Source organism: Podarcis muralis, chromosome 7, assembly GCF_964188315.1.
Source record: "Podarcis muralis chromosome 7, rPodMur119.hap1.1, whole genome shotgun sequence".
NCBI lineage: Eukaryota > Metazoa > Chordata > Lepidosauria > Squamata > Lacertidae > Podarcis > Podarcis muralis.
The window spans coordinates 12,003,820-12,019,534 of NC_135661.1; the positions used below are offsets into that span (position 1 = coordinate 12,003,820).

At 47.0% G+C, this 15,715-nt stretch overlaps 1 protein-coding gene across 2 annotated transcripts in view; it reads left to right on the forward strand.

The window, feature by feature from the left end:
• LOC114602681 (aldo-keto reductase 1B-like) overlaps positions 1-15,715 on the forward strand; it is a 36,869-nt gene that overhangs the window by 15,662 nt on the left and 5,492 nt on the right. For both annotated transcript variants that reach the window (XM_028741192.2, XM_028741191.2), the window contains exons 3-7: positions 1,276-1,392; positions 3,232-3,309; positions 3,995-4,111; positions 8,050-8,156; positions 9,240-9,327. In XM_028741192.2, coding sequence (XP_028597025.1) covers positions 1,276-1,392; positions 3,232-3,309; positions 3,995-4,111; positions 8,050-8,156; positions 9,240-9,327 — 507 coding nt within the window. The remainder of the gene's footprint in view (positions 1-1,275; positions 1,393-3,231; positions 3,310-3,994; positions 4,112-8,049; positions 8,157-9,239; positions 9,328-15,715) is intronic.

Consider the following 15,715-nt stretch of genomic DNA (forward strand, 5'->3'; position numbering starts at 1 on the left):
ATCTTTAGAATTAGAAAATTCCAGTCCTTGTAGCAATTTCAAAGCCCTCCTCTAGAGGGAAATAGTTACTAATTATATTGTATTAGTCCAAAATGTCACTTTTTTAAAAACACAGTTGCACCAATGTATTTAGTATCAAGTCTCAGTTACTGTTACTCAGTTTCTTTTACTCCTTAGACCCTTTTGAGTCAGAAAAATAATGGAAACAATGTATCACTCTTGTTTCACTAGCTGTCAATGAGTGATCTATTCACAGTCTATGCAGCGCTCCAAAATACAGCAATCTTAATAGCAGCCCAATCCCAGGTTCTGAGTGATGGAAATTTAGCTTCTTTCCCCCTCTTTTTGCAGGCAAATGTGGTCCAAAGCTCCCCCCCCTCTTCTCCTGCTTCCAAGGGGGGGTTCGCTATTTTTAATGCTGGAAATTTAGATGTTTAAAGTAAACTTTCCAAGGCTTTAGCTTAAGCCTGTTTGCTTCCGACTATTTACAAAGGAGGAAGGCGGACTTCCTGTTTTAAGCCTTCCCCCGTTCGTTGCCAAATTCAACTTTTAAAACTCCAATTCTTCGCTTTACTCACGGGTAGTTACTTTTAGATCCAATTGTCCACAGGAAAAGTCAGCGCTCTCCGGCCACGGCTGTGCGGCTTCACTCCGTGGAGGTAGCAGTCGATTCAAAGCACCGCGCCACTCACCCCACTTCGCTCCGGACCCCCGAAAACGGGTTTCCCCGTGAGTAGGGGAGGCCCTCTTGGTGCCTGCCGAATCCCACGTTCCCAGGCTTCCTCCGCCTGCGATTTTTAAAGGGTCTCCGCCTTCGCCGCGGCGGCAAGACCCGATTCCCACGGAGCGGATTCCTCTCGTTCAGAGGAACTCCGCCATTAGCCGATGGCGCTAACCCGCCATCATTTCCCCATCATTTGGTAGATACAAAGGCAAGGAAGTTTACCTTGTTTATCGCTCCTCATTTGTCTTGTGTTTTTCCAGAGAAGATCCCACCATCGTATTTAAGCCTTTGGGGGGGAAAGCCTTTAAAAAAATAATAATACAGCAATATGTAAATACAATTTCCAATTATTTTGAATTCATGCAAACTTTTAGACATGCACAAGTTCTGTTTGGGGAGACGGACTGTTTCCTGTGATGCTCTGAGGAAGAAGAACAGCAAGGAGGGCTGCTGTCCTAGAGGGGCCTCTGGCCTGATCCAGACACAATGCACCTCTGATGTTCTAAATTGCATGTCTCCTCAGACTCACTTGAATGCTCTTCCTTTGGCAGCTGTGGAATAGCTACCACGCTCCTGAAGATGTGAAGCCAGCTCTCCTGGAAACTCTGAAGCTGCTGCGCCTGGATTACCTGGATCTGTACCTGATGCACTCTCCCATGGGCATTAAGGTGAAATGGAAGTCCGCCTGGCTAGCCTGAGCAGCTCATTCTTCCAGCTGTTTCCCTAGAAAGGTCTCTCTGGAAATGCCCCGCTCTATCTAATCTGGAAGCCCCCACCCAATAGTCCTTGACTGAGCCAAGTTGGGGGGGGGCACACTTTGCGGCTACACAGGAGTCAGGGAAATGCACTCTGCATCTGCTCAGGGGCATTTATGTCTATTTGCATTTCGTACGTTTCAGTAGCACCAAGTCTTGCAACGCAGAAGAAAGGCTGCCTTTGGTCTGCTGGCAGGTTCAGTGTGGGAAGTTTGGATATTCACAGGTGGGGCTCACCTGAAGCAATGAAGCAATAGGCAGGCAGATTTGCCCCATGGGGAGTGATCCATGGGGCGGCTCCTCTGCACAAGCCTTGCAGAAATGAACAGGAGCCGTGCAAGAGGCCGGCAGTCGTGTCCCGTTCATTTCAGTATGGCTCTTGCACGAGCAGAGCTTTCCAAACTGTGTGTCGCGACACGTCCGTGTGTCAGCTGAAGTGTGTAAATATGTCACGTGAGTGCTCCCCGTGCTGCTCCTGAGGCTGGAAATGGGTTTTAACCTCTGGTTTGCTTGTAAAACTGAATTGCCGTGTTGCTGAAAGATGCAAAACTGAATGATGCATGTCTAAAAAGTGTCACACCAACATAGAAAGCTTGGAAAGCTCTGTGCTAGAGGAATAATCTGTGTCTCAGGTTCACCAGGAGGGAAACAGGCGCCACCTGGTGGCAGCAAGATGATCCAGCTGCATCCCATCCTGGTGGCGGTGGCCTGTTTGTGTACCGCATTTTGCATGACTAAATACATCCATTCTATTTGATTATTGATCTATTAAATTTATATACCACCCTTCATCCAAAGATCTCAGGGCGGTTCACAAAATAAAAAGACAAAATACATAATAAAGACAAGAACAAGGAAAACCCATAACGCCCCCCCCCCAAACACATTTAAAAGCACATGGAATGTCCTTTTAAATAACTAGCGGGGGGTGCGGGGGGCGATGGCGGGGCGAAGCATAGGAGCTTTGGGGTGTGTGTGTGCCCTGGGAAGGCAGGTGAGCAGGCAAGCAGACCGACAGAGGAGGAGGGGGGAGGTAGAGCAGAGCAGCCCCCCCCCCCACGGCTGTGGAGGAAGTCACTGGCGGGGTGCAAAAGTTCAAAAGAAAAATAAATAAAGAATAATAAAAAAGCAGTGCACTCTCCCCCTCACACAGAACATCTCCCAAAGTTCATGTGGGCAGATTGAGGAGCGGATTTTGGCGGTGCCCACTTACTAGGGCACCTTCCACACGAGCTTTAGAAAGATACCCACTGCTGACCAATCTGTCCTGCTCTCTGCCATGCTCAGCGCTTATGGGGCACCGCCACTGCCACTTGGGTAGATTGCCGAGCCGTTGCGCCCATCAGCAGGTGGTGCCAAGGAGCTCCACCCCACCCCACGCTGCTCTCCCCCTTTGCCAGCTGGTGCTGCTGGTCTCAGGGGTGCTGCAGAGGTGAGTGGGGGGGGGGCTGCTGGGGCAAAGGTCTCAAGGGGTTCAATCTGCGCACATTGAAGATAAGATAAGAAGTCTGTGTGGTAGAGTTTCATTGACTTTATTCAGTACTGGACTGGTGGACTCAGGAAGTGCCCATGGTCAGGGGGCACAATACTTGCCTTGCCCCGGGCCCTGGCAACCCACACTATGCCACTGGCACCGATACGTCTCCTTGCCAAGGGCGCAAGGGAGCTTAGGTACACCTGCTGGGGGGAGGGCATGCCTTGATGGCTAGCACAGTCTCTGCCCCCCTCATGCTCTCAATCTCCTTCGTGTAGAACGTCAAGGGTGATACCTTGCCCCAGAAGGATGGGAAGGTTCTGCAGACTGATGTCGATTACGTGGACACATGGAAGGTAAGCGACAACCACTGTGCCTCTCGCCACAAGTTGCCTGCTGGGTCAGAGTCCTGCTGACAGAGACACCGCCAAGGAAAGGGGCTCCTGACTTGGGAGTAAGCCCAACTGAATTCAGTGGGCCTCACTTCCAGGTAGTCATGGCTAGCCTTACATTGTCATGTTCCTGTCCTAGGGACTAGTTCGCGCACAGAATCATAGTAAGCAACAAACACAGGTGGCTTTTTAGAAAGTCCACCTTGGATCCCTGGTGGTGGGAGAGAACAATGCTGCGAGGGCAGCTCATCTTTCTAAAGTCTCTCTCCCCCCCCCCCCCCCTGTCTTTGGAGGGTTGTGACTTCTGAGCAATAAGACTTTATTCAGTTCGTTGGTCAGGTCCTGCACCTCTCCCATAAGCCTCCTAAGCACCATTTTTGCAGACTAGCAGGAGATAAGTGACAGACTAGCCTAGAGAAATGGTTGGGGCCCTTCTTCACAGCCCACACCACCTCAAAACACACAGGTCTACCACTTCACACCTTTGTCTACCAGCCTTCGTGTGTAGAGAAAACACAACCGGATCTTCTTCCCTCCCATGTACCTTTGCCGACCTGCTGCCCTGCAGATGTTTTGGACTACGACTCCCATCACCCTTAGCCAGGGACCAGCTGCTCTTAAACTTTTGGACTTGTCCCTTTTCTTGCAGGCTATGGAGAAGCTGGTGGATGAAGGCCTGGTGAAGTCTATTGGGGTGGCCAACTTCAACCAGTGCCAGTTGGAGCGGCTGCTCTCCATCGCAAGGATTAAGCCAGATGTTCTCCAGGTATTCTTCTTCTTCTTCTTCTTCTTCCATTTGGAAGTGTCAGAATTGCATCCAATAGGAGGGGGGCCATGTTAGACGGCCTTGGCCATGGGTTCAAATTCCCACTTGCTTGAGGACGCACCTGGTGGCCTTAGAAGCTCATGTTATGATCTCCCAACATTTGCTCCCTGACTTTATTGATATGTGCCACCCCAATCTCCAAGCAGTGAGACTCCAGGGGTTCCACGTGCGTAGCCTGGGTTTGGTTTCCTTGTGGTGTTTTTAGGATGTAGGGTGTAATTTGTACATATATACAACCTGAGTGTAAGATGGAGGGGCTCGCAGCATTGACACCCCAACAGATCTTGCTTCTCCATTAGTCACAGCTTTGGATCCAGCACAGAGCAAGCAGGTCTCTGTTTCTCCATCCTCCAGCCTGCTTCCAGCTCAGTTCTGTCTCTCACACTCTGGCTACTGTTCTCTTACCTAGCAGCTAGTGAGCAGGTGGAGGAAAGGCCCACCATCACTTGTTGTAGTTCTTGCAACCTAGCCCATTCTTTTGGGATGCTGATGAGGACACTTAAGTGGCCAGCTGAGGTCTTTGTCTTACAAAAAAGCTTGCCTGATAGGTCCAGCAACCTCTTCTGTTAGATTCTGACCCTCACTAGGTATAGGACCCCAGGAATGGGAAGGGACTCGAGGTATCGTCCTGGCTGACTCCCCAAACCCACGACATCATACAGAGATGGACTTTGGTCTTTCAAATTTCTGTGGCGCTCTGTGCAAGGGCAAAATTCGGTGCCCCCCCTTTGCCTTTCATTCTGCTCAATTCACTACATCACAGGTGTGGCGCCCTCTGGCGCCCCCTAGGTTTGGCCTCCAGGTTGGTGGGAACAGGTTGCGCTGCATCATATAAGTGCAGAAGAAGATGTCTCCAGGTGCTTGCTGGTCCAGCAACCTATCAGAATGTCAGCATGAGGCTCTGGGTAGCTCACAAACTGGAGGAGGAGGAAAGATGGGTCACTTGCTTTGGGGTGAAGGGACGCGGGTGGCGCTGTGGTCTAAACCAGTGTTTCCCAACCTTTTTTGGGCAAAGGCACACTTGTTTCATGAAAAAAATCTCGAGGCACACCACCATGCCAGATGGGGAAAGGTCACTTTTTACTTATGTAAAAAAAAATTAAAAAATAGTAACAGCATAGAAGGTAATGGTAGATGACTGTTAGGGTCTCCCCCCAAATGCAGAATTCTATTAATATCTTCCTTAGTGAGCCGCGTTAACCCCTGTAATGCTTTCTATAGAGTAAGCATAGGGGACACTGGGGGATGTGGAACCAAGGGGGCAGTGGGCCAAAAGAGTTCGGGATCTACTGCTTTAAACAGAAATAAGAGCCAGTGGGTTCTTCCTTTTTTAAAGTATCGTTTCAGCGGGGACAGCAGTCCGGATTTCCAAAAAGCGGCGCTTTTTTGCGTCTGAGCAAAGAAGAGAGAGAGGGGAAAAAAGAGAGAGAGATTGATTTGTGGCTGCGCAAAGGGGGGAGGAGCCCAGGAGTAAAAGTAGGAAGGACGAAGGGAGGGGAAAGGAAAGTTAATAGAAGGAAAGGCGGGTGGGAGAGAAAGAGAAAGAAAGAGGGAAGGAAGGGGGAAAGAGAAGTGGAAAGGAGGGAGACCGAGGCGGGGGAGAAGCGTCTGGAGAGTTGCTCCGAAGTTTGGGGGGCCGCGGGGGTGGGCGCGCGTCCCAGGAGGCGGAGGCCAGCCTGGGCTGGGAGCCGCGCCGCGGCCCGGGGGCAGCCCGCGGCTCCTAGGATGTGGAAAGGGGACGGCGGCGCAGGGGGAGGAGACCCGCACGGCTAGGGCAGCGCGCAGGGGGAGGGGAGCGGGCCGGAGGCGGGTGAGGGGGGCTGCGATCCCGCGCGCCGCGAACATGGCCTCCTTCCCCGCGGGCCCCGCCGAGCCCCCCGGCCGGGGAAGGCGGCGCACCCCCGCCGCCGGAGGAGAGCAGAGGCAGGAGGAGGAGGACGAAGGCGCTGCCGAGGAGGCGCGCCAACTTCTGCCAACTTCGGCGCCCGCCCTGTCGCCGCAGGCTCCTCCCGGCCGAGAGCCAGAGGACGGCGGCGGAGCAGGAGGAGGAGGATCGGGTTTGGCGACGGCTGCTGCGTCCTCTCCAAGCGCGGGGCTGGCCTCCGCCGCGCCCGATCCTCCGCGCTCGCCGCGCTTCTCGGCGGAGCAGGTCTCGTGCGGGTGCGAGGCGCTGCTGCAGGCGGGCGACCCCGGCCGGCTGGGCCGCTTCCTGGGCTCGCTGCCGCCTGACGCCGAGGCGCCGTGCCTGGAGGCGCAGGCGGGCGACAGCCTGGCCAAGGCGCGCGCGCTGCTGCCCTTCCAGCGCGGCGACTTCGCCGAGCTCTACCGCCTGGTGCAGAGCCGGCGATGGGATGTGGGAGGGAGCTCGCTCGCCGCCCCGCGTGTGCCTATGTGGGGCATGTTACAGCCCCGTGACGTCAGCGCCACGCAGGCAGCCAGGCAGGCAGACGGCGAGAGCCCCGCGCTGGGCGGCCTCTCCTCGCCGCCGCCGCCCCGCCTCTCACCGCCCGACTCGCCCGCCTCCCTCCCACGGCACACCAGGCAACGTCTCGCGGCACACTAGTGTGCCGCGGAACACCGGTTGGGAAACACTGGTCTAAACCACTGAGCCTAGGGCTTGCTGATTGGAAGGTCAGTGGTTCGAATCCCCACGACGGGTGAGCTCCCATTGTCTGGTCCCAGCTCCTGCTAACCTAGCAGTTCGAAAGCCCACGACCCGGAAAAACTGTCTGCGGACAAACGCCGTCTCCCTTGGCCATTAAAGCAAGATGAGCACTACAACTCCAGAGTTGTCCACGGCTGGACTTAACTGTCAGGGGTCCCTTTACCTTTACCCCAGGGGTGAAGAATGGGCTCCAAAAGCCATGCAATATTTTGTCTAATTTCCTGTTATTTCAAGAGGAAAATACGTAAATATTTTCTTTTTGGCCTGGGGGAATTAAGCATTCTTCCAAGAGGAGCATTCTTCCAAGATGAAAAGCCAAAGCCTGTAGGTGGAAGCGATGAGTCTGTCCATTTTGGTTTGTCTCCGTTTGCCATTTTCCCTCTCTTAAACAGAGGTTGCCACATTTCCACATGGTGCGTGTTTAGAAACCCTACGGCTCCAGCACACAGAAAGCTGTGTTGCTGTTACAGTGACCAGATTGTGTGTGAGACAGAGCTGAGCTGGAAGCTGGAGAAACAGAAACCTCTTTAAAAACCCCTTGTTAAAACTCAGCAGCGCTGCAGCGCACATGTCTCCTAAGACACACATTTTTGTAAGCAATTCTGCCTAATAACACACATTGCTGCTTAGCTTCTTTTCTCAAATATAATGCACACTTTCCCTGGACATATGAATTTGGAACACATTTTTAGGTTGCAGAGCCACATTGCCAAATTAGGAGTGTAAATTTTGAAGAACAGTTGCATTTTGATTTGTTCATTTCAGGAAGTGCAAATTGGGCCGAATCAGATTTCTCTCCCCCTCCCACTTCCCTACCCTAGAGGCTTAGTCAGGGCAGCTGGCCAGACAGACTGGCACGCCTTGCAGCTTCTCATTGGCTCTGGGCTCAACACTGTAAAATACATTCCGTCTTTAAACACTGCTGTTGAGGAAGGCAAAAATGGGCTACACACTGGATAGCTCTGCCCCAGGAGTGGGCACTTCAGTCAGCTCTGCATATTTTGCTCATGCAGTGAATTATTATGTCCCATGAGTGGGCTCACTCTGCACCTCCCAGCCCATCATTCCTCCACCCCCTGCCCCATTTTCAGGAGGCTTCCTAGACTGATTCCTAGACTATCCGCGGGCCAGATTTAGAAGGCGATTGGGCCAGATCCAGCCCCCGGGTCTTAGTTTGCCTACCCATGCTCTAGGCTCTCTCTTTCCTCCACAGGTGGAGCGGCACGTATACCAGATCCAGCGCGCGCTGATTGCTTTCACCAAGTCCAAAAAGATGGCCCTCACAGGATACAGCCCCTTGACATCCCCCAAGCGTCCCTTGTAAGACACTGTCTTTTGTACCTTAAGGGCCCCCTGTTCGCATCTTCAGTAGTTCCTCTGGCAGGCAATACCAGGTTGGGGGTGGGATGGCTAGCCTGCGAAGAAGGGCCTCTGCAGGTGGCTTGTGGACTTGGCCTGCATCCTGATTCCCCTGCACAGCCTAGGGCAGAAAATAGATGATTTCCAGTCTCTATTTAGCATTCATTCTGTTTTCTTTGGGTTGGATATTTATATGACAATAAGCGTCCTGCCTCCATCCCAGTCCCTCTTTCTGCGTGTCATTTGGCCACTCCACACTTTCCCATCCTCACCACGTTCCAAACCTCCCCCAGCAAACAACCCCCCCCCTTTAAAGTGGATTGGTTGTGCTAGGGCAACAGAACCTTTCAACTCACTTTAATGGTGCAGACACACCCCTAGAGTTTGGGGGTGTGCTTGAATCCCTCCTGGAAAATAGCGAGAGTCTGGAGGCACCCTGAGTTACGTCAGGACACGGTTCTCCAGTGGGGCTTCATTCCTAGAATAAAGGACCAGGTGGAGTGGAGATGTCTTTAAGACATCCTCGCTTGCACCGAGCTCTTGGGAGTGAAGGAAGTGTCCCCCAACCTGGTCAGCTCTTGCATGTAAAAGGTACAAAACCAGAATCACTGGAGCAGTCAACTCATCAAAGGTGTTGTGACTTGATTTACTGAGTTAAAAAGCAGGTGATTAATCAGTTGATAAGATTCAAATGTGTGTTCATATCACTCTTCTTGAGACACAGAGGAAAGGGAAGATGATTTGTAATTTGATAAACAAAAACAAACATCTGTTAAACCTCTAATAACCTCATTTTCTCTTTAATTTATTGCTACAAACATTCAACACAAGCAGAGTAGATTGAAAACCAGACCTATCAATTAAGATATTTCCCCATTCTCAACCCTCCCCCCTCCAGATTAATTAGCTAAAGCTTTGGTTGCTTAATCCACATGCTAATAGCCCCGGGCTCCTTTGGAAGGGAGGCATAGACATTAAAAAAAATAATTGATTTAAAATGCAGAAGAAAAACAGCCTTAGTTTGAAAGGCTCTTTCCCCTCTAGCCCTCCAGGTCCTCTGGATCCTAAGAATGGCATGGAGGACCCTGTGGTGAAGGAGATTGCCAAGAAGCATGGGAAATCCCCAGCTCAGGTAAAGTGTTCCAGGTGTGCAGGTGTGTGTGGAGGTGTGTGCAAATGGTACCTGTTCAAACAGAAAACTTCTCCTTTTTTTGCAAGTTGACTGCTTGTGTCAGGAGTTACGACCCAAGATCAGAGGTGGGTGGGGAATACAGAGATCAAGGCAATGGTACCAGTTTCGAAAGTGTTGTATTAATTTTGCTTGTCTTTTTTTTTTTTTTTTTTTAATAAATTTTTATTGGTTTTCCATAAAACAAAACAAAAACATAAACATAAACAAACAAAAACACGACTTCCCCATACCACCCCTTTTCTGCATTCTTGTTTCAAGATTTTTCAGCAACCCTCTGATCATAACTTAAATATATTTCATATATTTAACTTCAGTTAGTTATTAATGCAACTGTAGTTCTTTATCTCTTATAACTCTGAGCCCCTAATTTTCCAAATTACAGCAGTTTTTAAGATAAACTTTAAATTTATTCCAATCTTCATCCACCGCCTCTTTCCCCCGGTCTCGAATTCTGCCAGTCATCTCTGCCAGTCCCATATAGTCAATCACCTTCGTCTGCCATTCTTCCAACGTGGGTAAATCTTGCGTCTTCCAATACTTTGCTAGAAGAATTCTTGCTGCTGTAGTGGCGTACATAAAAAATGTCCTATCCTTCTTTGGCACCACTTGGCCCACCATACCCAAGAGAAAGGCCTCTGGTTTTTTAACAAACGTTCTCTTCAGAACTTTTTTTATTTCATTATAGATCATTTCCCAGAAAGCCTTAATCTTCGGGCAGGTCCACCAAAGGTGATAGAAGGTTCCCTCCGTTTCACTACACTTCCAACACTTGTTATTGGGCAAGTGATAGATCTTTGCTAACTTAGCAGGAGTCATGTACCACCTGTAGATCATTTTCATAATGTTTTCTTTTAAGGCATTACATGCCGTGAATTTAACACCAGTGGTCCATAACTGCTCCCAGTCAGCAAGCTCAATGTCATGCCCAATATCCTGTGCCCATTTAATCATATTAGATTTCACCATTTCATCTTGAGTATTCCATTTCAACAGCAAGTTGTACATTCTTGACAAATTTTTAGTATTGGGTTCTAACAGTTCTGTTTCTAATTTTGACTTTTCCACTTGGAAGCCTTTCTTTCTGTCCTGCTTGAATACTTCATTTATCTGTCGATAATGTAACCAATCTCTCACCTTAAACTTCAGTTTCTCAAAACTCTGCAATTTTACATTTTCACCATCTTGTTCTATAATTTCACAATATTTAGGCCAATTAGAATCCATATTCAATTTTTTCACCTCTTTTGCTTCCATTGGTGACAGCCACCTGGGGGTTCTACTTTCAAACAAGTCTTTATACTTAATCCAAACATTATACAGAGCTTTCCTCACGATATGGTTCTTAAAACCTTTATGCAATTTTACCTTGTCATACCATATATATGCATGCCAGCCAAATCTGTTATCAAATCCTTCCAAATCCAAAATGTCTGTATTCTTGAGGAGCAGCCAATCTTTCAACCAGCAAAACGCTGCTGATTCGTAGTAGAGTCTTAAGTCCGGCAGGGCAAAACCCCCTCTATCTTTCGCATCTGTTAATGTCTTAAATTTTATCCTTGGCTTTTTGCCCTGCCAGACAAATTTCGATATGTCTTTCTGCCACCTCTTGAAACAGTCCATCTTATCTATTATTTGTAATGTCTGAAACAGAAATAACATTCTAGGCAATACATTCATTTTGATAACAGCAATTCTGCCTAACAAGGAAAGTTTCAGCCTTGACCATATGTCTAAATCTTTCTTAACTTCTGTCCAACATTTATCATAATTGTCTTTAAAAAGATTCACATTTTTCGATGTCAAATTTACCCCCAGGTACTTCACTTTTTTTGCTATCTCCAAACCTGTTTCGTTCTGGAATGTCTCTTTTTCTTCATTTGTTAAGTTTTTTTCCAAGACTTTAGTTTTTTGTTTGTTCAACTTAAATCCTGCAACTTGACCAAATATCTCGATCAGTTCTAAAACTCTTTTTGTGCTAGTGATTGGCTGTTGCAAAGTCAAAACTAGGTCATCTGCAAATGCCCTTAATTTATACTCTCTCACTCCGACCTGAATTCCTTTAACCAACTGGTCCTTTCTAATCATGTTTAACAAAACCTCCAGAACCAGTATAAAAAGTAGGGGAGAAATAGGGCATCCCTGTCGTGTTCCTTTCTCTATAGCTATCTCTTCCGTTACCACATTATTTACAATTAGCTTTGCCTTCTGCTCAGAATAAATTGCACCTATACCGTTTTCAAAACCTTGGCCTACCCCCATCCCTTGGAGATTCTTTTTCATAAAACTCCAACTAATATTGTCAAAGGCTTTCTCCGCGTCCACAAAAATCAAAACCGCTTTTCTGTTAATGTTCATCTCCAACAGTTCCACAATGTCTATTATGTTCCTCACATTATCAGACATGTGTCTTCCCGGGAGAAAGCCAGATTGGTCTTTATGAATCTCGCCTGTCAATACTTTCTTCAGTCTTTTTGCTAAAATGTCTGCAAAAATTTTGTAATCCACATTTAATAATGATATCGGGCGGTAGTTCTTAACCTGGTTCTTTTCAGTCTCGGTCTTTGGTATAAGTGAGATAAAGGCCTCTTTCCACGTTTCGGGTGCCTTTTTCCCCTCCAATATTTCATTACAAACTTCTTTCAGTGGTTGCACTAAACCTTCTCTCAAAGCTTTATAGTATCTAGCCGTCAGTCCGTCTGGTCCTGGAGACTTTCCCAGTTGTGCCTTTTGAATGGCCTCCTCTATTTCCTGTTCTGTTATTTTCTCATTCAAAATCAACTTGCCCTGTTCTGGAATTTTCGGTAGTCCATAATTTTTAAGAAATTCTTCTATTTCTTGTTCGTTTACTGGCCCTTGTGTGTATAATTTCCTAAAGAAACTTTGAAAACAGTTACTTATCTCATTTGGCTTATGAACATTCTTTCCCTCTATCTCCAAACAAGTAACTGTATTCAATTTTTGCCTCTTTTTCAGTTGCCATGCAAGGAGCTTCCCACACTTGTCTGCAGACTCAAAAGTCCTTTGTCTCATTTGCTTAATTTTCCATTCTATCTCTTGATTTGTCAGTTCCATATATTGCGTCTGATAATATTTTATTTCTCTCAAAATTTCTTGAGACTTTGGTTTTGACCTCAGTTTCTTTTCTCCTTCCTTCATTTTTTCTAAAATTCTTTCTTTCCTTTCATTTTGCTTTTTCCTCTTGATTGAATTCTGTTGTATCAGGAAGCCTCTCATCACGGCTTTACTCGCGTCCCAAATTGTTCTTTTTTCCACATCTGTTCTCCAATTTATCTCAAAATAATCTTTCAATGTCTTTTGGGCCTTTATACAAAATTGTTCATCTCTAAATAGGGAGTCATTCATTCTCCATCTAAAGGATCCAGTTGTTGTCATTTTCATTTCCATCTTTACGGCATTATGGTCGGAGCAGGTTTTTGGGCAGATTTCTACTTTTTTAATCTTTGTAGCCATCACACTAGATACCCAAATTTGGTCGATTCTCGTCCATGTCATTTTAGATTCCGAGAAAAAAGTTCCCTCTCTCTCGAGAGGATTCTTTGTTCTCCAGATGTCAATCAAGTCCATGTTTTCCGTCATCTCGAAGAAAGTCTTTGGTAATCTTCCTTCTTTAGATATTGTCTGTCTTTGTGCCTTGTCCATGTTTGTAGACACCACTCCATTCATGTCCCCCATCATTATTATTTTGCAGTCGAGATAATCTAGTAAGGTCTCATGCAACTTCTTAAAAAATTCTGCCTTCCCATCATTTGGTGCATATACTCCAATTATCAAATATTTTTCCCCCTGGATCTGTACTTCAATTGCCAAATATCTTCCTTCTTCATCCTTAAATTTTAATTTTGGGTCCAATTTTTCCTTTGCATAAATCACTACTCCTCTCTTTTTTACTTTATCGGAAGATATAAATTCTTGTCCCAATCTTTTGTTCACCAACAATTTCCTGTGCGCTCTAGTTATATGAGTTTCCTGTAGACATATCAGATCCAGTTGTTCCCTTTGCAAAATGTGGAAAACCTGTCGTTTTTTTCTGGGATGGTTCAAACCGTTGCAGTTCCAGCTTAGAAGTTGCAGAGACATTTTGTTTGTTAGATGTTTGATCCTCCGACTGCTCCAAGTTTTTCTTCCTCTTCAGTTGGCAGTTGTGGTAGTCCAAATGATAGATTTGCGATGTCTGTTAGCCCTCCTCCTTCTGATGTTAATCCTTGTCCTTCTATTCCCGGATCCACCGTACCTTTCTGTAGGTCCTCTAGGTTTCTCTCCAAAAAATATTCTTTCTCCTGTACTGTTCTTATTCTTACTTTCTTCCCTTTGTAGTTAAAGGACAACCCCTGTGGGAATTCCCACCTGAAGGGTATAAAGTTCTTCCTCAGCAAATTGGCAAGATCTCTATAAAAAGTCCTCACTTCCAAGATATATTTAGGGATGTCCTTAAAGATTTGGACTTGAATGTTTCCAATCACCAAAGCTTTTTGATAGTGAAGGTTCAATATCTTGTCTCTTTCCTCTTTGGTTCTAAAGGTGATCAGACAATCCCTTGATTTCTTGCTTTGCTTTCTACCAAGTCTGAAAGCAGTTGTTATCCCTACTTCATCTTCCTCCAGATCTCCTTGCCAATTTTCCAGAATTGCCTCTGTGAGAAATTCCGCCAGATTGTCCTCTTCTTTCTCTGGAACCTGTCTAAATTTCAGATTTCGTTCTTTCCGTTGTAATTCCAGTAAGGAGAGGGCCGCTTCATGCTCATTCACCTTTTTCTCAATCGGCACAAGTCTTTCCTGCGTCTCACCTGCAACAGATTTTGCACTTTCTGCAATTTTCCTTGTTTCTGAAGATTCCTGAATCAGTCTATTTATAGATTCTGTGTTTGTTGCCACTGATGTGGTATTCAGATCCAATCTTGCTGTAAGTTCTGTCAATTTCTTTGAGTTTTCTGTAGATTGCTTTGTTAAGGCCTCAAGGGATTGATTTATTTTAAGCAGTGCCTGTGTCATAGATTCCATTGATGCTGCTGTCGCACTGTCCGGTGCAGGCACTGTGTTGCCAGAGATTGAAGCTCTTTTCTTTTGTGTTAGTTTAGCTTTAGATCTGGTTCTTATCTCCTCTGCTGTGCCACTCATATCCCAAGGCCGTTCTCACAGGAAAAACTTGCAATGGAAAATCCCACTATTAGTCAGTTACTTTGCAATTTTTCCCTCTTAGCCCTCAAGAGGGAGCAGTTAAAAGTTTCCAAGTTAGAAACAACAAAGAGACAGAAAGCCGGATGTAGAAAATCTCAAATCCGCCATTAAAGTTGTAAAACTTTTTCTCCAATTTTAAATTTGGTTAGTCCAATGTCAGTAACAAAGTCCCATTCAAATCCTAAATGTCTTAAGATTTTTTCACCATTTAAGGTATAGTCTATATCCACTTCAGAGCTATTTTAAAGAACAGTTTTCCCGGTGTTAAATCCTGGCAGGTCGTCCCGGGGATCAGAGCAGTGAAAAACTTTGTTTCCCTTTAAATTAAAAGTATCTTCACAAGACTGTCTTTTTTCCCCCTTCTCCTGCCAATCTGGAGGGGAGAGATACTTTTGACAGCTCAGGTTTGACAGTTCGCAACTAAGTTTCTAATAACTGCAGCGAGGTCTTTCGTTGCTTTAAATTCCTGCAGTCCGGGGGGGGCAGACTTCCTTATTTTTTGCCCTCCCGTTTTCAGCCAAATTTTCTATTTTTAAAGGTTCCTGATTTTTTTTCCCTTCTTACTCACGGGAATCCAGTCCAGATTTTCTTTTCAGGAAGGAATCGGCGCTCTCCGCTAATGGCGACGCGGCTTCACTCCGCAGGCTGGGTAGCGACTCTCAGCACCGCGCTCACTCCCGATGCCGCTCCGGAGCCTTTAAAAAGGCTCTTTCACAGTACCGGGGGGCGCAAAGGTGCCCACCGAGTCTCCTTGCTCTCAGGCTTCCGCGCCTGAGATTTTAGGGGTCCCCCACTCGCCGTAGCGGGTAAGACCCGAACTTGCGGAGCAGTCCTTCTCCGGAGCTCGGAGGTAGGACCGCCATTAAGCGCTGGCACCGACCGGAAGTCCTTAATTTTGCTTGTCAAATAATTCCCAATCATGCAACACAGCCACTCAAGCGCTGCAAAGATTGTTTCTCTAACTAGCCAGCCAGCCTAGTATCACAGAGGGATGGCTGGAGGAGGGCATTGGAGGGCAGCTCGCTGGGGTGCCCCAGAGCCCTTTCCCTCAAAATGTCTGTGTCTCTAAAGTTTTCCTGCCGTTAGTTGTTCAGCCCAAGTCTCTTTGTTGACGAAGGCCAAAGTTGCATAGC